This window comes from Lepisosteus oculatus, chromosome 26, assembly GCF_040954835.1.
Source record: "Lepisosteus oculatus isolate fLepOcu1 chromosome 26, fLepOcu1.hap2, whole genome shotgun sequence".
Lineage (NCBI taxonomy): Eukaryota > Metazoa > Chordata > Actinopteri > Semionotiformes > Lepisosteidae > Lepisosteus > Lepisosteus oculatus.
The window spans coordinates 1,318,494-1,339,196 of NC_090721.1; the positions used below are offsets into that span (position 1 = coordinate 1,318,494).

At 47.6% G+C, this 20,703-nt stretch overlaps 3 protein-coding genes and 1 long non-coding RNA gene across 14 annotated transcripts in view; 1 reads left to right on the forward strand and 3 right to left on the reverse strand.

Annotated features, from left to right (window-relative positions):
* Positions 1-4,698, reverse strand: part of ap2b1 (adaptor related protein complex 2 subunit beta 1) — a 35,659-nt gene extending 30,961 nt beyond the window's left edge. For 2 of the 3 annotated variants that reach the window (XM_069184481.1, XM_069184479.1), the window contains exons 1-3: positions 4,544-4,698; positions 3,408-3,465; positions 1,622-1,727 (exon numbers count right to left, since the gene is read on the reverse strand). In XM_069184481.1, coding sequence (XP_069040582.1) covers positions 1,622-1,727; positions 3,408-3,444 — 143 coding nt within the window. In that variant the 5' untranslated portion in view covers positions 3,445-3,465; positions 4,544-4,698. The remainder of the gene's footprint in view (positions 1-1,621; positions 1,728-3,407; positions 3,466-4,543) is intronic. The other variant, XM_069184480.1, reaches the window with a different exon arrangement.
* Positions 4,699-4,761: 63 nt separating this feature from the next.
* pex12 (peroxisomal biogenesis factor 12) lies at positions 4,762-8,144 on the forward strand. Its single transcript, XM_006640814.3, has 3 exons — positions 4,762-5,167; positions 6,031-6,572; positions 7,369-8,144. Exons 1-3 carry the CDS (start codon positions 5,039-5,041, stop codon positions 7,754-7,756), a joined length of 1,059 nt encoding a protein of 352 aa, XP_006640877.2. The 5' UTR covers positions 4,762-5,038; the 3' UTR covers positions 7,757-8,144.
* Positions 8,145-8,550: 406 nt separating this feature from the next.
* Positions 8,551-11,775, reverse strand: LOC107079895 (uncharacterized). Of its 9 annotated transcripts, XR_011183752.1 has the most exons (5): positions 11,018-11,185; positions 10,831-10,926; positions 10,590-10,703; positions 9,870-9,986; positions 8,551-9,653 (listed from the first exon to the last, which is right to left on the reverse strand). It is a non-coding gene; the product is annotated as an uncharacterized lncRNA (long non-coding RNA). The 9 variants fall into 9 exon arrangements; XR_011183753.1 differs by lacking the exons at positions 10,831-10,926; positions 11,018-11,185 and adding an exon at positions 11,679-11,693; XR_001480796.2 differs by lacking the exon at positions 10,590-10,703 and having other exon boundaries at positions 11,018-11,182.
* A 454-nt stretch (positions 11,776-12,229) lies between these two features.
* On the reverse strand, positions 12,230-18,423 carry orai2 (ORAI calcium release-activated calcium modulator 2). The gene is made up of 4 exons (XM_006640815.3): positions 17,598-18,423; positions 16,562-16,759; positions 15,952-16,195; positions 12,230-15,101 (listed from the first exon to the last, which is right to left on the reverse strand). Exons 3-4 carry the CDS (start codon positions 16,177-16,179, stop codon positions 14,559-14,561), a joined length of 771 nt encoding a protein of 256 aa, XP_006640878.1. The 5' UTR covers positions 16,180-16,195; positions 16,562-16,759; positions 17,598-18,423; the 3' UTR covers positions 12,230-14,558.
* Positions 18,424-20,703: the final 2,280 nt, after the last annotated feature.

Here is a 20,703-nt window from a genome sequence, read left to right on the forward strand (position 1 = left end):
ATTGCCCAAGGCAGAATTAGCCAGGATGGGGTGAGGGGGTCTTACCCATATTTTGTAACACCAACACCCTGAAAGTCATTTAAAATCCCATCTCAGTCTCAATGACTCAGGACCCCTCATCTGGGGTATTGCACCTCCTACAACACAGTGTTCCCAGTCACCACACTGCAGACGTGGTGTAGTAATTCTTGTCCAGAGGGAAGATCGCCACCTACTGGTCCACCAACACTACTGACAGCAGCAACCTGGCTTTCCTCCGAGGTCTCCCAGTCCAGTCCTGACCAGGCCCAGCCCGGCTGAGACCTGACGACATCAGGCCACCAGGTGGTAACGCCGCTGACTAACTACTGTACTCAAATGAAGCGTAAATGCATTTTATGATTCAACACTATCATGACTTGGAACACAGTGAAAATTACATGCAAGTATGATTAATGACTGACAAAACTACAACTCTTTTCCCAAGATGATCAGACGACACAAAACACACACGTTCATAAAATCATATGATAGTGTGTTTTACCACAGATTAGAGGTGGTGGTGACCTTTATTCTCTCGAGATAAATAAAACATTTTCCACCAGCAGATAGAACACAACATCACTGTACCCTGACCAAGCAGAGACCAGCCTACCTGCTGACTTTCCAGACTCTTCATTTAGGATGAAATAAGTGAAAAAATATTCCATTATTTGAATTACTTTGCATGAAAGCCAATGACACAAAATAAAACTGAAAAAAACACTGGGAAGTCCACATGATAAAAAGTATTTTTGAAGCTAAGCGCTCCTGCAACGCAGGTGATGTTGCACCCAACGACTGACGAGGTAATCTTTCAAACCAAATGACAAACACAAAACTAATGGGACACCATGCAAATCAAACTGGAAGTCAACAAGGTCATTCATGGATGTAGTCTGAACGTAGGTAACAAATATCCACAGGGTGGCAGTGAATTGGAAAAAGCAACCTTCACAAAGCAGATTTGATGATTCTTCATCTCCTTCATGTACAATAAGCTTATTTTAACCACAGCCTACCAGGTACAGTGAAATGGTAGAATTGTGTCCGCACCCCAGGATGGTCTGGCGTTCCATCTGGGATGTAATAATAATAATAATAATAATAATAATAATAATAATAATAATAATTGCTTACACTTATATAGCGCTTTTTCTGGACACTCCACTCAAAGCACTTTACAGGTAATGGGGACTCCCCTCCACCACCACCAATGTGCAGCATCCACCTGGATGATGCGACGGCAGCCATAGTGCGCCAGAACACTCACCACACACCAGCTATCAGTGGGGAGGAGAGCAGAGTGATGTAGCCAATTCATAGAGGGGGATTATTAGGAGGCCATGATTGGTAAGGGCCAATTGGAAATTTGGCCAGGGCACCAGGGTTACACCCCTACTCTTTTCGAGAAGCGCCCTGGGATTTTTAATGACCACAGAGAGTCAGGACCTCGGTTTTACGTCTCATCCGAAGGACGGATGTAGTTCTGCCTTGTGTCCTATGTTTCCTAACCGATCCGACAACGGATAGATGCACAGAACAATGCAGCATCCTCATCTCCCAGCCTGAAGAGAAGCTGACTCAAGGGAAATGACTGTACCTGACATCCTTGCCCACAGTCATGGCGGCGATGACCTTCTTCACTGCCTCTTTCCTCTTCTCCTTCTTCTCATTGTTCAGCTCTGCCTTCAGCTCAAAGATCTCCCCTGAAACGGGAGAAAAGCACGGCGTCAGCACAGCGCACTGCCCTCTCAGCTCCAGTAACTAATCCATCCATTGTCTAACCACTTCTCCCAGCTCGGGGTCGCAGGGGGGCCAGGATCTCTCCTGGCAAAGCAACGGGTTCAAACACAGGGGGGACATACAAACTCCACACAGACAGCACCCCAGGTCTGAAACTGAAGCCAGTGAGGCAGCAATGCTAACCGGAGTCTTGCTCACTGCTCCATCACTCACAGCAGATCCCACTGATGTTTTAGTGTTGAAACCTATAGAAATCCATTCTTAAAACACAAACAAAATAACCCCATAAACATCAAAATCCTCACTTCTACACCAACAACCTCGTGATTTGGAACTGCAGAACCTTCTAACATGTTAACATGTTGCCGGGACCGAGGAGCTACAAGTGCATAGACCTACATAAATACATTCATACACTATAATAATAACACACTATGCACTCATATCACCACTGAGCTCTTAACACAGAGGAGGCCAAATCTTGTCCTGGAGCTGCAGTTTCACAGGTCTTACAGGTCATACTTATACGTTCAGTTTGTAAGCACCTGGCATTTTGATCGCTATAACTGATTTGGTCCCTTTATGCCAGAAATGGCAAAATACGATCCCTTATAGCTACGGGGAGGGGAAGTTGGTATCTTCATTAGAGAAATGATCACTAAACTACTACAAATCAGCTGTGTCAGTGGTCAAAATGAAAGTGCTCAAAGTGTTTGAGGGAGGCTAGATGATTTGAGGCAGGCCCATAAAAACTGTGGGATTGTAGCTCTCCGAGACCAAGGCTGCCCAGGCCTGTTGTGTGATCTCTTTCCGTACACCTGGTGAGCTACTCTCTTTCAAATGTTCTGGTCTGTTTCTAGAGTCCAGTCCTGACATTAGCCCAACTTCATAGCAAAACAATCAGTATTATATATATTTAAAGCAAAGACATGATCGTCAATTTCAGAAAGCAACCACCAGCTGCAAACCCAACAGTCCAAGATCGATATTGTGAACATTTACAAATATACCGAGGAAAACACAGATGCCCTATGTAAGAAAATCCAACAGCAACCGTTATCCTAAAACAATTCCACTATTTTAATGTCTGTAGTAGAACAGTGACTTTATTCTATAGAACTTTCATTGAATCTGTCCTGTCGTTCACTGCAGTAGCCTGGTTTAGTAACCTGAATACATGCAACAAAAACACACTGAGCGGGACAGTGAAGGCAGCCAGCAAAGTTGTCAGTACACAACAGCTACAGCTGTCAGACATCTTAATCAGACAAGTAGTGCAGAAGGCCAATATAATCACTGACTGTCATGACCCCTTGCTCAGTGAATCTGAACTCCTTCCATCTGGGTGTCGATTTAGACTGTCTGGATTCAAGAGCAATAGAACTAAGTCATCTTTTGCTCCTACAGCTATCAACCGGACAGTTATCATTTGGACAACTGATTATGAATTTCACTTTATTTATAATACTTTCTCATCGTACATGTACCTTATTTGTCAATGGGTTCATGTTGTGTTAAATATATGCTGTAAACGTATCATATCTTTTACCTGCAAAGGCAAAGTTCCAATCTGAGACGGAGTAAAATAAATAGACCATCTCGTGTCATCCATCAAACTCAAACACTCCCCCGAGAAGACTCACCTTTCTTGTTTGTGGTGAAGTACTTCGAATCCGTCATGACTGCAGTTCTTCAGAACAGCTGCGAAAAGGAAAAATGGAACACAGAGTACGTTACTTTGCAGAGAAACACCGGTGTATGCTGGATTTAGAAGAGCTTACTGTATGTTTTCTCTGGGACAGACATAAGCAAAAATACACTGATAATGTTACAAATACTGGAAAATTTTCATTTCCAGTCCCATATAAGGAAATACCTGAATCATAACACTATACAGTACATTTACAGCTCAGACATTGGAATTTGTGTTGGCATCGAACTGACCTATGGAGTGAACCACTTCACCGAGTTCACTGAAGGATATAATTTTTCACCTTGAAGGAAATCTTTCAGCCCAGAAAAACAATATTATCCTTAATCTAAGGGATTTAAACTAAAAACCTGTAACAAACATTGCTATTTTAAATATAAACAATGGTATATTAATCTGAAAATGTTGAACTGTTAAAATATATTTATTCCTTCAACATATTCCTGAGAGGAACCACTTCAATACTCCCGCAATTAAGACCTCAGACTCACGAGAGTACAAACTGTTCTGGTTACTGTCTAGAAGTATACAAATAACCGACTGTAGTCTTAAACCAACTAGAACAGCTGTACCAGTCGGAGAAAACCAGTTAACGGGTCTGGTTAGGGATGCCTAAAACAACTACAACACACTGGATTTAAATAGGCGGTGTGGCAATAATGCACATTCTCAGTAAGGCCTTTACGGGGGAAAAAAAACGCCCAGCCTATTCAGAAAGTATTACAGTTCAAAGTCAAAATCGAGATTTTATAGTCAATTAAAATTAATACGCAATCGCTATCGGTCTCCCTTGTCGAGCGCTGCATTTAGGCTTGACCTTATCAACCGACGCCTGTGAATTACATGTATGGAAATGTGGATCAAGCTCAAGGAAGGACGCCAGAAATGTTTATTTAATTTTCTCAGTTCTTATTGCATGTCCGCTTTTCCAGCAAATGCCGGAGAGCCCTGGACTGCGCAGCCCGGCTTGGGTGTGACCCGGCTCCCGCATCTGCCTGTCCGGGAAAAAACGGTGCGGTGGACTGGGCCTCCCCGCCGGTACCGAGGAGACGGGGACGCGACGCTCACCTGCTCTGGGTGATGGCGAACAGAAGAGCCGAGCGAAGAGGTGACAGAGGAAGCAAGATGCTGGTATCACGGACCAAGGGCGAGAGAGAGAGACACACACACAGGGAGAGAAACCGCACTCCCGGAAAAACAAGACGAGAGGCGGAGGAGGAGGGGAGAGACGCCGGAAGGAGCCAGCAGGGATTCCGGAAGGAGCCGACCGAACGATTTAAGAGGCGGACAGCAAAACATCTGGAGGCTCAGCGAGGGTGGGGAGATTTGCGAGCTGCAAAGAGGAGTTAGTTTGTCTGAAAGCCTCTTATTAATCCAGTTTGTTTTGAGGGGAACTGTTTTAACTACTGGGGATGCGCAGTGATCATTGTTGCGCCTAACCAAGAACATCAACAACAAACCACAAGGACAGGTTATCGACCTTTTTTTTTTTTAATTCATGTTAGTTGTGCCCATCTGGGATTTCAGCACTCCGCCTGCAGAGATCAAGGGCACCTCGGCGCTATGGCCGAGCGCGGAGCCCACCTCAGCTCGGCCTCGCTGGAGCGGGACGACAGGCCCTCTATCTTCGAGGTGCTCGCCCAGGACTCGCTCATGGCCTCGGTCAGACCAGCCTTGCAGCACGCAGTAAAGGTGGTGAACCAGCTCATTCATTTCCTGCTACAGCATCTGGTGTTGCTTCTGCGCCTTCTGCAATTTGTTCATAAAATGCTCATAAAGCTGAAATTTATTAGAAGCGTGAATGCAAAGGTTAATGACTAAATGTAAGGACCCACTTAACTGAAACACGTTTTGTTTTCCTAAGAGGGTTCTGTGACATTTACCTTGCAAAACAGACTTGCCTCCAGCATTTCTAGCCTCTTGAGGCCATGATCATACACAGGTTTTTACTATCCCTCTCCGATAAAGACAGGAAAAATAAACTGAACAGAGACAGAACTGCATTCTTGAACATGATTAATAGGCTTTGAAATTAATCAACCAGGGGGAGGCACGGTGGCACAGCGCTCAGCATTACCGCCTCACAGCGCTGGTGCTCTGGGTTCAATTCAGGACCTGGGGTGCTGTCTGTGTGGAGTTTGCATGTTCTCCCCATGTTTATGTGGGTGTCTTCCAGAGGCTCTGGCTTTCCCCCACAGTCCAAACAGAGAGGGGTAGGGAAAAACTGGCGCTAGTGTGAGTGGCTGTCTACCCTGGCATGGACTGGCGTCCCGTCCAGGGTGTACCTTGCCTTGCACCTGTTGCTTGCTGGGATAGGCTCTGGCTCCCCTGCCACCCCGCTTTGGATAAAGCGATGAGAAAATGATGGGCTGGATTAATCCACAATCGCCCATTATTCTTACAGTGCCCCAGAGAGGAAACGTGTGGAGTTCTGCTGTACTGTCCCTCTTGCCTGTGTGGAAGTTCTGGATGTCCACTGGGGACGAGGGGCGGGGGTGGGCGCACCTGCTTGAGCTTCCCTGCACCGAGTGATCCGAGTCCCGTTCCTCCTCCAGGTGCTGGCGGAGTCCAGCCCGGCCCGGTACGGCGGCCTGTGGCGCTGGTTCGACGAGATCTACACCGCCCTGGACCTGCTGCTGCAGCACCACTTCCTGTCCCGGACCAGCGCCTCGTTCTCCGAGAACTTCTACAGCCTGAAGCGCGTGCCCCCCGGGGCCGGCGGGCGGCTGGCCAGCCTGGGCCTGCCCCGGCGGCAGCGCTGGCGCTCCCTGCTGCTGCTGGCGCTGCTGCCGTACCTGCGGGCCAAGCTGGAGGGGCTCCTGGGCCGGCTGAGGGAGGAGGACGACTTCTCCATCCGCGTGCCGCGCTCGGCCTGCGGCCGGCTCTGCAGGGCCTTCCTGGCCGCCTGGCCCTTCTGCAGCATGGCGTGGGAGGGCTGGGTCTTCTGCCAGCAGCTGCTCTACGTCTTCGGCCGCGCGCGGCACCACTCCCCCCTGCTGCGGCTGGCCGGGGTCCGGCTGGCCCGGCTCACGGCCCAAGACATCCGAGCCCTGGACCTCAAGCCCACAGCGGCGTCCACCTCCGCCTCCCCTCTCAGGTGCGCACCGATCCTACATCTCGCAGAGGTCCTCCCGGGGCCCTGCTGTCCTCTCCTGGCTTTGCCCCAGTGCCGAGAGGGCCGGCTGTGCACTGGTGCAGATCCAGTCTAGAGGAATCCGTGACAGCACAAAACTGGACAACTGCGCATCTTTTCTGCATCGTGCCATGAGTGCTTCACCAAAGTTAATAGGGCATTCGTGTCCTGGAAAGCTTAGTGCCAGGGTACAAAAAAAATGTTATCAAAGCTGTCTAAAATACCCACTATGTGCCTGCAGGGAATTATTCATTTATACCCAGTAAACATTTCAAGAGTGAGCAGAAGTGTCGAGGCAAGTCTTCGCTGCATGATCCCTGCGCACTTCAGAAGTTCAGTTTGGACGCGTTTGTGGAAATGTTAGCACGCCCAGACTGGCAGTGTGGTGCAGAGTTTAACACCGGTGCCGAGGCCCTGCGTTCAATTCCAGACCTGGGGTGCAGTCTATGTGGGTTTCCTCCCATGGTCCAAAGACTTACTGGTAGGTTAACTGGCCTCTAGGGGAAAAGTGGCCTGGTGTGAGTGTGTGCGTGCCCCACAATGGACTGGCGTCCCTTCCAGGGTGTGGCCTGCCTCGTGGCTGTTGCTTGCTGGGCTCGGCTCCGGTTCTCCTGCCGACCTGACTTGGATGAAGCGGTTAGAAAAGAAGGGGTTGGTGGATATAACCAATCCCGCTCCGGAAAAAAGAATTCCCTGCGGAACAGGTCAGCGCTTAAACGAGGCCCCGCAGTAATAACTTCATTTCGTTTTCCTTTCCTAGTGCTGGGGAGAAGCTGCGCCATTTCCTCAGCACCGCGGTGGGGGGGGTGGCCGTGTCCATCTCCACCGGGCTGTCCGTCGGGGTCTTCTTCCTGCAGTTCCTGGACTGGTGGTATTCCTCGGAGAACCAGGGCACCATCAAGGCCCTGACCTCCCTGCCCACCCCTCCCCCTCCTCTGCACCTGGATCAGCCAGAACTTCCTGTGGGCAAGAGCGAGTGTCCTCTGTGCCGCAAAGCCCGCACCAACGACACCGCGCTGGCCACCTCCGGCTACGTCTTCTGCTACCGCTGTGCTTTCGCCTACGTGAAGGCCCACCAGCGCTGCCCGCTGACCGGGTACCCTACTGAACTGCAGCACCTGATCAAGCTCTACTGCCCCGAAGGGTAGACCGCTGGAGAAGCGTCAGTCAAATACTTCACAGGGACATAGCAACAGGGCAGACAGCCAAATCGACGTGTGATGAAAATGGAGCCTGGCAGCTTCGTTTCTGAGGCACAAATTCTAATGTAACAAGAAAGCGCTTTTCCCAGTAGCTTTGGTAAATTTAAACTGGTCATAAAGGACGGCAGATTGCCACGGGGTACCCAGGCCTGTGCCAGACTAATAAGAAAGCTATACACATCCATTCTCATCTCCCATCATGTCATGGTTCCTACACTGTAGCTGAAGAGCACCGTACAAGTCTGTGGATACTTCAGTGTACGTCTTTGTCAAATAATTGCTGGTAAAAAAAAAGTTTCAACCTGCAGTAAATGGTTAATATAATGCTATTAAAGTTTGAGAGTATTCTGTAATTAAGGGAGGCAAGGGCTCATTGTCAATAGGAAAGCATTTCACTTGTTGGTTCCCCTTAGAGGCCTACCAGAGAGCTACACAGGTGCCCTTGTGAAGGGACTAGGTGAACAGGAGCAGGGAGTATTTAAGCTAGCCTATGCAAACTTTGTGCAAATAAGGATTACTTCCCTAGTTTTGCACTTCCACCCCCTTTCCCCCCTAGGCTTTGTTGTAGAATCAGCCCCACTGGCAAGACCCCCCCTACCCTTTCACCCAGGACAAGGACAGGTCTAAACTCACACAGCTTCCAGTGGTGGGATTAGAGTTCAAAGAGATGGGAGGAAACAAAAACCCCCATATTCTATAGGACACCACTCCTTTGAATGAATGAAAAAGGGGAAAATAGGTAGTAGTTACAGTTTTATTCCCCATTACACCGTGAAGCAGAACTTGTACATCTGAACCATTCCTGGGGGAGGGCAGAGTTGAGCCAACAAATACATTCATAGTTATTCTTGACATTTAAGATCTTTATAACCGTGTAATTTTTTTATTTTACACACAAGGTAATGGTTAGAAAAGGACATGAAGCATACAGAAGCCACCCATTGATTATGTTGTTTAGATAGAGGAAGTTTCCCTCCCCCCCCCACCAGGCAGAATCACACCTGTTCTCAGCGATCAAGAAAACATGGACATAAACACCCCATCAATTAGAAAATTACAAGAACAGTACCTATAAGGTTACTAAACTCCCCCCAAGAATCACATACAGCTGATCATTTTTTCCAAACTTGGCTCTTTTTGTTTTGTTTTTTTTAAAAAGAGCTCCTCATTAAGTACAACAAACCCACCCATAGCCACAAGATTACTGGCTTTCCATTAGCCAGAGAAACATCCATCCACTCACTGTTGCTCATTCAGTTTGTCAGACATCTTGCTTTAGTTGAAACCTAATTATATGCTTCCTGTTGAAACCTCATCTCAAGTTCTGCACTACTACTTGGAGAAGACTGAGCAAATTCCTCCACACTACAACCATCTATTTGTTATTCCAAAAATCCATTTAGTATGTGGTCTGTACAGTAGCTATTGATGATTGTTTAAACACTTGATCTTAGCTCAAAGGCCGAGAAGCAATTCTGGTTAATAAACTGCAAAGGACTCTTTAAAAAAAAAAAAAAAAAAAGCTTAGCTATTAACAATGATCAGACATATGCAAAGACATTGGTCCATGTTCTTAGTAAGACTTCAAAGTTACAGGTTTGAACTTGGCATTTGACCACTGTTCCAGCCTTTAACCAGCACTCATGTGCAGTGTTTGTGCAGTTCATTGGTCATCAAGGTTATGAATGTCCAAAGATCCAGCCCCTTTCCAGCTCAAGCAGTCTCGAGGTTCCTCATTACAAAGGAGGGACGGAGTTCGAGAGTTGTTTGATTTTCCTGAAGACATGGCCACTTCAGATCACACTCCCAGGAAGCTCTGGAAAACCTCAGTCCTGACAGATCACTGCAAAATTCACAAAATCGCATGCAATTAGCAACCCTCCTTTAAGAGGCTGGATGTTCTTCAGTCAAACTAGAAGATCTGGGGCCTATAGACATTTTAAATAGTAATTTACCATTTTACCAAAACAAAGGGCAACCTCAGCCAAACTAGAGATCAGAGCAACACCTCCATGATTCACCTATAACCACACTCTCGAGCAGCTACCAGTTTGAGTACCTGCTGCCGGCAGCCACAGGGATGTGTCAAGTTGTACACTCCAGGTGCAGAGCCGACATCTACAGCACTGGTAAGAATCAAGCCGAATAACATCCTTTTCTTGTGGGCATTTACCACCTGTTGAAAAATGACAAGGCAGCCATTAAGTACAGCCAGAGCCTAAGCAGTAATATCAAAGTCTTATTACCATACTACTCTCAAAAAGTGTTTGGAGAATTAAAATCTGCTGTTTTTTTACAAGTTTGGTGACACTTGTGCATTGTAGGCCCCGTTTCAAGAGCTATTCATCCCTCTTCTATGCTCATGTTCCTGTACTGGTAGATGTCTTTTTACCAGGTGGCCCCAACAGCACCCAGGATCATCGAGATTGAGTCAGCAGTACTCCTGCGTGTCCGAGGTTAAAGACCGTTTCTGGAGAGATGGATACAGTCTCATTTGGCTGTGTCCCCTCCCCGCAGCCCACAAGCCAGCGGCTCAGAGAGAAGATTAGGCACAATCACACTCCGGTCACTGCAAGCACGGAGCCACAGTACCAGGTCAGAACTCTCCTGTCATCACAGCCGTCCCTCACGGAGTACTGTGCCTACAGCTTCATCTCCCTTCGGCTCAGGGGAGTCATCCAAGAGCTGCTCACAGCAACTGGAGCTCGTCCTGATGGGACACACCGGTCTGCGGCAGCACACTGCACACTCTGCTCTTCAGGAGGCCGATTTCTCTCGCCTTCATGGGCAGTGCCGAGACTGCAGGCTTCTCCACGACTTCTAGGGCTCTTTCAAGAGGTCAGTGGAGCGGCGAGCGTGGCTGCAGTAGACAAGCAAGGACCCGATGCGGGGCCTCAAGAGAAGAGCTGGAATTAAAACCGGTCCAGAACTGCCCATCACAGACCGGGGATTGCTGGCCTCAAGTTTCTCTCTATAAGCAGCAGGAAATGAAGGTCTCATCTTATGCAAACAGTGCTTACCTGACAAAAGCCACCCACTCCGTCTGAACATCCCACAGCCCAGGAAGCTCGCTGGTCAAAACGATTTTAAAAATCCGCATTAAAGACAACTGCCGCCTATAACCAATCACACGGTTTTCGGACTGTTACCCCGCGATACTCAAAGCCGAACCGCCAAACCTGCAATTCTGCTTTATCGACATCTCACCCGAGAAACGCCTCTGGCGACCATCAGGTGTGGAAGAAATTAGGGCTGTTCTGTATCGCGGAGGGTGGATCTAGGAAGCAGGGGCGCTTATTGAAGCCACATCCCAAGAACAGCTCATGCGGCTTGCTGACTGCAGCTGTAGATACGACATTTAGCAGCGCTGTGCGATTTAAAGCTTTGTCGACTAATGAAGGTTGTTGGACACTTGAAGAAAGGAAACTAGCCATCGAAGTTCCCCTCTCGGTGTACGATACGTGTTCTAGCGCTTTACTAATTGAACACAGCGCTCTCGCAGCTTTTATGTTGGCAGTGCACATCACAGATCATCACTACTGGTGTGTGTATATATCCCTCCATAATGCTGCTCAAGAGTAGAATCATTTTTGCAAATGACGGACAATACTGAAACTGAACTTCTGAGCATCTGGAAGTTACTCAGACTCGGGCACAAGCTAGTTTAATGGAACAGAGGCCGTGCTGGTATCAAAACGGCAAAAATGAGTTAAACCGAAAGTGTCAATATTTACAAGCTTCTTTACTCACGGCTCATAGTTCGTTATCAAGATCATTCTCCCCAAGAACAATTCGCTAAGTAAAACACCTAAAGAGAGCTTTTTCTACGCACTAAAATCGTATAGCCACATGGGGAAGACACACCCACCTCCAACATGTCCCTCGGTGCAGGTACCGCTGACCGCCCTGCAGTTATAAAGGCTACACGCCAAACACGTGACCGGCCCTAACTGCGTGCAGCTGTTTCAGTTCTATAACAATAATGCACACAGAGAGCACATTCACTTTGAGACAGGGCGGGATTTTAAAACAGCGTCTAAATTGCACGAACAGAAGTTATAAATTCAACATCTCGTCACGGCCGAGATAACAATCGGCGCTGAAGGCCCACATGGCTCTGTGAGAGTGTAATGCTGATCAGCTGTTCACTCTTCCTGCAGCGATCAGGCGGAACTATGACGCTGATGTGTAAGAAAGCGTCATTTCAGATCAAGGTTTTATATTAAAAGTTGATCAGTAAACAAGCCTTGACAAAATTAATATTTGGAATTAGGGGAAAACTCCGTCCTGCCTCAAATTATCACTGTGAACACGGAGTAATAATAAGGTTTTTTTTTTAAAGACGTTCATAAGATATTTTATTCAAATGTAGCAATATAAATAATGAGATGCTGTATTGGCATAATCAAAAGGAGACAATTAAAATTCCATTTTTTTTATTTGAACAGCTTTACAGATTAAAATCGCCGGACCAACACATACCAAGGAAAACACAGCTGGTTTTTCTATGTCAGGGGTTAGGAAAATGAGTGGAGAAATCCAGCAAGGGTTCCACAATCGTCGTCGGCCACAAAGGCCAGCTTAAACAACACGCTTTCCCCACACAGAAAGGTTGGTTCCGATGGGATCAGTCGGTTTCGCAGATGGATTTTCCACAAGGCAGCTGGCTGGTAAGAACACGGAAACCATGGAGACCAGTTGATGCATAAATAATCTCGTCTTAGGTCAAAGAAAACATATCTTGGTTTGCTCCACATCTCTCTGGCACAAAGTGAGATAATACCATCACGAGGCAGTCCGTCTCTGAACTGGACCAATCTAACTCAACCACAAGTCCACGTCGCCAAGAAACGGCATTTTGTTAAAAGTCTACTGGAATGTCTTAATTCTTGATTTTTTTTGTCAATATGGAATATAAACGACACAAGAGAGTTAGAAGCACGCACAAAAATATCTTTCAGATGTTGGCAGGAGATCTCCAGCTCCCCCAGGCCTGTTGGAATAGACAGTCCTCCAGAGTCTCCCTCAGTGCTGTTAACAACAGGCACTGCAAATCCCAGCTTGCTAAGGCTTAGGCTCACACAAACATGTCCTCCTTTCCCAATTTTTGAAAAAGAAAATGCTTTTGTTGCAAAAACATCAAATAAGAATATAAACTGCGAGGACAGCCGTTTTTCCAACTTGTGTATCTTTTTTTAAGAAACAGATATGTTTTGCAGCTCAGTAGTCTCCAAACACAATGTAAACAAGTTTAAATATAGGTATACAAGCGAACGCTTGGACAGCACTGAAATGGCCCAGTCAGAAAAGTACAGCTGCGGTATACACAGAATACTCCAATTCCAGTTTCTCTGCTAACCGATTGGCTCTTTACAAACTTGGAGCCCAGATTTCTGAATTGAAATGCACGGGGAGGCTGTAATTCGGTTTAATGCACAGCCCTTAACACAATGATTCACCACTTAGTGAGGCAGCTGTGTTTTTACATGTCACACTTTGCACAAGATTGTTTGCTTTTTCCCACAGCCTCTATTCTTTAAAATCCATTTCCTCCGTTTAATGGGATTGTCTGAAAACACTAGAGTCACCACAGACATGTTTAATGTTTACATCAAGAGTCGAATTGCCAAGTCACAAGTGACACCAAGCATGCAAATTGCAAAATGACAGCCGACTTAAAGGGCATTTTAAAGGGAAGTAAACAGATAAGTCTGTTTGCGGAAAATAAGAGAGCCCTAAGGAAAATCCTCTCCGTGTGTTGCAGTGTTTTAAGAAACAGCAGACTGCAGATTTATTTGAATTATGCAAATGCACCATCTCTGTCTATACAGAAGCAGAAGAGATCACACAAATGTACTGTAATTAAAAGTCACAGTTTCATTGGCTCTTTCCCCCCCATCACATCATTCATCTTCATTTTCCTGTCATACCTGTTCTTATCCTAGCCTATGCATTCTCATTTTCCACATTTTACATATTTCGGGTGGCTGGAAAATGGTGAAATGCCCCCACACTGCAAAAGGCAAAACTCACTCCAGGAGGAAAAAAAGATTGGCAGCTTTTCTTTTCAGTTGTTTCTGCTGAAATGGCTGATTTGGCAAATCAATTAAGCACAAACAACAACAGAGAAGAGCCTTAACCCCACAAACAGGAAATGCTCTCAGTGTGCAGTACAGTTTGAGGCGGATATAACGTGTTCCAGAGTGGTTAAGAACTGTTTTACACTTTCATTTCCTGGTTCTTGGACATCTGAGGCCCAGATCAATTGCTAAATAAAACTAATCCTATTAAAAAGTGCTTTTGCTTTTACAAGCAAAAAAGGGAAGTTATGAACAAAAACAAAGAGTGAGTGGTTGAGTTTGCAACATCATTTTCGACAGTTTTTCCCAGAATCTGTACTTTAACTATTGTTCCTTTTTGCTCTAGGGCAGTTAAGGACAGAGCTTTAAATACAGAAACTAAATGAATTTTAAAAGGCGCACCTCCAACTTCAATCTTTTTTTTTAAATAGCCCTTAAAGCTGCTTACAAACATTTTGTTTTTGAGAGAATCCTTAAAGTAGGCAGGGCGAGACTACCCGCACACCTCGCCACGTGCCTGGTTGACTTCGCTGAAGAGTGTAAAACATTCTGACAGCACACAGAGATCAAGGGACTCTTCCCCACCTCCCCAGCTGTGCCACTGCTGCACAGAGGATGTGTGGGGGGCGGGGGCCCCTGGCGGACTGCCCGCCCTGCAGCTGGGTCTCTCACACTGCCTGCAGGCCGCGCTCGTGGCCGTCCAGCTGCACCTTGATCTTGTGCAGCTCCTCGATCTCCTGGTGGTGGCGCTCCGTCTTGTGGCGCACCAGCGAGCGGTAGAAGTGGATGGTGAAGACCACGAAGATCAGCCCCACCGGCACCATGATGATGGTGGAGGCCAGGGCCGCCTGCCAGCCGCTGTGTCCGGGCACGGTGGCGTTGCTCCTGCCGGGCGAGGTGCCCGAGTCCACGGGCAGGAACTTGATCCAGCACAACAGCACCACCTCCGCCAGGAACAGCAGGATGCCCAGGGCCGTGGAGAAGCCCCAGGCCAGCTCGATGTAGCGGTGCATCCTCTCGTGGGGCGACTCGCTGACCGAGTTGAGGTTGTGGATGTTGCTCACGGCCTCCACGTTGGGCAGGATGCAGGTGCTGATGAGGAGGGCGAAGAGGTGCACAGCCACCAGCACGGTGGTGCACACGCTGAAAGCGATGAGCAGGAACCGCGGGTAGTTGTACTCCATCTCCAGCTGCACCTCCACCATTGCCACCTTAAAAAAACAACCAGTTCAAGATTCCAACCATTTCCTAACCACTTAATCCAGTGAACCTATCCCAGCAAGCGACGGGCACAAGGCAGGGTACACCCTGGAAGGGACACCAGTCCATCGCAGGGCAGACAAGCACAGACATGCACACTCAAATCAGGGTCACCTTTCCCAGAAGCAAATTAGCCTACCAGCATGAATAGGAAACAGCCTGGACTGTGGGAGGAAACCAGAGCGCCTGGAGGAAACCCACACGAACACAGGAAGAACAAAAAAACCCACACAGATAGTACCTACTGCCCCGGCGCTGCGAGGCAGCACTGCTAACCCCTGCGCCACCGTGCTGAACCATATTGGGATATTTTTATTTCTTAATCACAGGATATAAGGAGGAAATATTACCCCCATACAAACTCCACACAGTTTGCTCCCCAGGTCTGCACTGACACCAGGCCCCGGCGCTGCTAGGCTGCAGTGTTAATCACTGCGCCACAGTGCTGCCTGAATTAGGACTCAGGCTCTCAAAATCCCCAAAGCAGCTTCTGTATCGAGTCTCTCTTTTCCCTGCGTGCACCTTACAAACCCGCCCCACTCCCCTTCGAGATGCTGGGCGGGAATGTTTCCTCAAGCCCGTCCTCACTCACAGCTGCACAGCTGCTAGACCAACAGATCCAGCTGAGCTACAGCTGACAATCGGACCGACCGCAGCCACAAGGAAACGCAGCCTGATCAACGTGGACACTGTCACCTCAGGGAAACAGAGCTGAAAACTTCATTTTTGTCAGAACGACAGGAGGCACGTCTCCAGGCAAAGAGGGGGGGGTGTTCAGAACTCCCAGCGCGGGCAGCTCACCATGGCGAAGCCCGACAGCAGGGCGGAGGTGCGTGACGAGGCCTTGAGCTTGGCGCGGCTCAGGTACAGCTTCCTCCAGGACAGGGCCTGCACCGAATGGTGGTTGGAGGTCACCAGCTCCAGGTAGCTGCGCCGCACCCAGTCCCGGTAGTCCATCCCCCCATCCTGCGGGCGCTCCGAGGCTCCGGGCGCCGGGGAGCCCATCGGCACGTTGAGCTCGCTGCTCATGGCAGCGCCGCAGACACTGGAGAGAGAGAGAGAGGGGGGGCGCGTTTCAGGGAACTCCTGCCACAGCCCGCTGGTCCCCCCCCTGCACGCCCCTCGCTGGCGCAGGCAGGCGAGGACACGAGGGGGGGACGCAGGAGGGCAGGAAGCGTGGCAGGAAGCATTGGCCGTGTGCACCGTGGTGCCAAAGGCACAGACCCGCCGCGGGTGAGAAAGATGAGGGCACCCTGGCGGGCTCGGAGGCCATCACGGCGCCCGGACCGAACGGGGCGCCAGCTGGTACGTGTCCGAAAAGGGTATCTGTGAGCCAGATCGCTCCCCTCCCCACCACCCCCATTAACTCTTCCTGCTTCCCAGCTTCCAGTGCACCGGCTGCAGAACTCACCCCGGGAACAGCAGCAGCAGACGCCTTCTCCAGACCCCCGAAAACTGGCCCTCAAGAAGACATGAGCGCGCAGGTGCCACACCAGGGGGTAAGCCCAGCTCAGATTCCAGCCGTGTCCTGCGGGTCTCCACAGCAGGAAGGGAGCGCCAGGATCACAGACCTAGGAGTCATGGTGCAAAACTCCACAGCAAACACGCCCTTTAAAAGCGAAGGGAAAAGGACTGTTTTAATATTTCGTTGCCAGTGCGTGTCCTGTGTAGTGTGCAATCTCATTACCCACCAGGCGTTAACATTTACTAAACTTAGAGGTACGATCTTGTCTAGACAGACTTTCCAAGATAATGAGAACAAATGTCTCGATCCATTGTGGAGCCTTTCACGGTCTCCACGGAGCAGCTGAAACATCTCGCTCATCTGCGTCACGTCTGTGCAAATGTGCTGTAGGCACGGCTAATTCGTGCGATGTTCCAACACATTCACCTGCTGCACTAAATGAAACACGGATTACGTAAGATACATTCTGGATTTACTGGTGCGGTTTTCCCCCCCCATTTTTGATGTAAACATTTTAACACGCTCCTCTACGCAATTTCAGAACATATTGCGCTCAATGCATTACTTCACGCTGAAATATCAGCATGAATAGAAAAAAAATACCCAAAAGGAATTCGGTTTGACTAACGCAAATAGGAGCCGTCGCAGCTAAGTATCATAGAGATCTGCGTCTTCTCTTCGCATGTTTCAGGAGACACGGATAAATTCGCGTTTCTCTGCAACTTCCCGGTGCCACGTCAGTAGCTACAGCACGGTCGTGCACCCAAATAAACCATCCTCATACATCCGAATAACAGCTCGGACACTATCCTAACCTGCAGAAGCACGGTCACCGTGAACCGTTTCACAGCTCGCCTGCAGAGGCTGCAGGAAACGCGACACAAACTTCTCCTTTGTGTCGGTAATCGCATCCTGTAGCTAAATGTTTACTACGTGATGTCAAGCGTTTCCAGAGCCGAGCCGGCTGCCTTCCGGTTCTTACCTTACTGATCTGTGCGTATCATTCCTTTGGTGCAGGTTCATCCACAAACTGGGCGGAACCCTGCCTTAATTTATTTAATGTTTTGATCGTAAGGGATGCTCTCTCCCTCATCAACACGGCAGCAGTACTCTGTTCCGTTATCGCTCTTCGTTGACGCGCCCCGAACACGTGACGAGGGTGCGCCGGAAGACTAGCCAATGCCGCAACGGCATCCCCGTCACGTGATCGGTTTGCCCGTCACCGCATCGACAGAAGCGCCAGATGTTCTCAGCTGCTTCCCAGGCCCCGTCACTCGTCCCTTCCGAAAGCACTAGTAACAGGTTCTCCAAAAGCGTTGACGTCGGGCTATTTAACGACATAACAAAGGTTACAAATGAGCCGAGGCCATTAGGGCCATTATTTGCAGGTTGGAAGTTAGTAGTTAATTGATCCCAGGACCCAGCTGGTTGTCAAAAGAAGCTACAGTACCATAGTGGCTTCAACAACTGGTCAGGTAGCATGTTCTACACTCCTACTCTTACCACTCTTTGGGTAAAGTACTGCCTCCTGTTCTTGGTTGTAAATGCACTTCCACATAATATCTAAACACTATAGTATGTACTGCATATAGATCGAGTGGTATTTGAAGTCTCTGCACTAGGCTGTGGTGATGTATTTATATAGTGAGCAAACTGTTATATCCACCTCGGGCAAGAACCTTACCAATAACTCGAGGATAGCCCCAGTGGGTTTCCCAGACACCCGACAACATACCAGCTGCCCATTTCACAACCAGACATCTCTCTCCCTGGGCAATGCTTTTGTTTAATTCAGTCAGAAACCCCATAATACTGCTCCTAACAGTCACTGAGAATACGTTCTCGAGAGACAGGAGCTCAACAAAGTCCTGGTGTGTCATCTTTCTCGAGTTGCCTGTTAGTGTGAAGAGAGCGAATGAGCTCTGAGGCCCGCTGGGCAGCTCGTAGAAGTGGAACAGGGGAAGCAGGAAGGTGAGGTGCACTGTAAAGCTTGCATCGTGCTAGCCATTGGGAAAAGATGCTGGAGAAGGAAACAGGGTCAGCCAGAGACTTGTGTTCACAAGCAAACTACAGGTCTCACCGGCTGGGCTCTGCCAAGCTCTAAATTCCACAATTGATTGCTCTAAAATCCAATTGAGGATTTGAAAGGATGGGTTTCAGGGTGGGTGTATTTCAATTTCGGATTTCATAAATAAAATACTGGAATAGCACAGTGGTGCCATGGTTAGTTTGGTCTTCCTCACAGTGCCAAGACCCTGGGTTGAATTCCTAGAGTGCCGTCTGTGTGGAGTTTTATGTTCCATAACATTCACATGGGTTTCCTCCCACAATACTGGTAGGGTAATTACACAATACTGGCATACTGGTAATTTAATTGGCTTCTGGGAAAACTGGTGCTGGTGTGAGTGTGTCTGCATTTGTCTGTGCTGTCCAGGGTGTACTCCAGCTTCCCTGCAACCCTCTATTGGATGAAAAGAGGGTTTTATAGAAAACAACAAGCAGTCAAGCTCCAGCAATTTATAAGTTCAATTAAGGCTTCATTTAGGCAATTAAGGTCAGCTGGAATGAAACTCAGGAGCTGTGTGGACTGCTGGGACCAGGACTCAGACTCCTGCGCTACAGAACTAATCTTGTGAACCTTCCAAATTAATTACAGCCAACACCTCTATCCAAGTTTCAGCAGGGCACTGGGACTTACCTCTTATTAGCATGCCCATTAAAACATGTTACATGTCATCAAGTTTGAGTACTGTTACTAAACCATTGAGTACATTGATTACTGTTTAAAGGCCAATCATGTTTAAATGGATGAGGCCTTAGTCCTTTGTAAAGATCATGAAATTAATCAGTATTAAATTCCAGATTAGACCCTGTGAGAAAACCAACAAAACTGTGTAGAGTCACATTATATTAGAACCTGGCAGTATAGATGAATATATTCAAGGTCCACAGAAAAAGACTGAAAAAGTACAACTTATATTTTCAAAGAATTTAATGAACAAGATAACATTGTGTATCCAATAAAAAGGGTAGATTTCTGTTTGGAGCAAAATATTGTATTACACTAGAAATATAATTTTCTGTGAAGCACACTTTTAAAAATGACCAATTTTTCTAATTGCATCATAGCTGTTTTAGATTCTGCCTTGTAAGTTAGCTTTTTACAAGCGGAGTTACGAGGTAGATTGTGAAATAGGAACATTTCAGGAATAGAGCTCACCATGATCAGATTGTGCAGTACAGGACCCAGAATCTCCCACAACCCACCTGCACAAATCAGGCTGGTTCAATAATTAGTCTTCATTAATCTTCCATGTTAATAAGCCAAGAAAAACCAATGAATGACAGACAACAACCTTGCTCACAAGCCGGCCACCAGAGGGCGCAATAAGACCAACTTGTGGGTAGTGGGATGACCTCTCCTACCCCTAACCACAACACTGCTCATTATGTTAGATTGTTTTTGCGTTACTAATGTAGGTTGCAGAGACATTACATTTGCCAGCACATTTTGTGATGAACTTCCTGTTATGATGAAGAATACTAGCTCTAGTCTTCCTTTCAGCCACAGCTCAGACAAATAGAAAAGCTCAGAATTAAGAATTAAATACCGAAGGCAGGCAATTACGGAAGTGAAGAGCCCCATTTGGGTGCCTTACGGTTACAAATGAGCAACAAGGCGGAATTAATTATGACCACTTCTGATATACTCATGTTTACATGAGAGTCTTGATCACAAGGAGTCCTATGAAATTACTGATGGAAAAGGATATAGAACCAAAGAGGTGAAAACATCATTAGTTTTGTTTGACAAAGCGTACAATCCCCTAAAACTTTTAGTCATGTTTCACTAGAATTTCTTGAAAGCCTTTGTAGAACTGCACTCTTCACAGTATGTGCCATTAAATCACATAAATAAAGGACACACTATTTTAGCTCTGGCCTTGGAATTACAGATGCTAAAAGCTCAAGCAAATTGAAAACCTTAACAACAACAATAAATGCCGCCACGCAAAACTCGCAGGGAAAACTTTCATCCCCGGCGAGCTATTGGATAACAAGCAAGGGAGCTTGTTCCCAGATGTTAA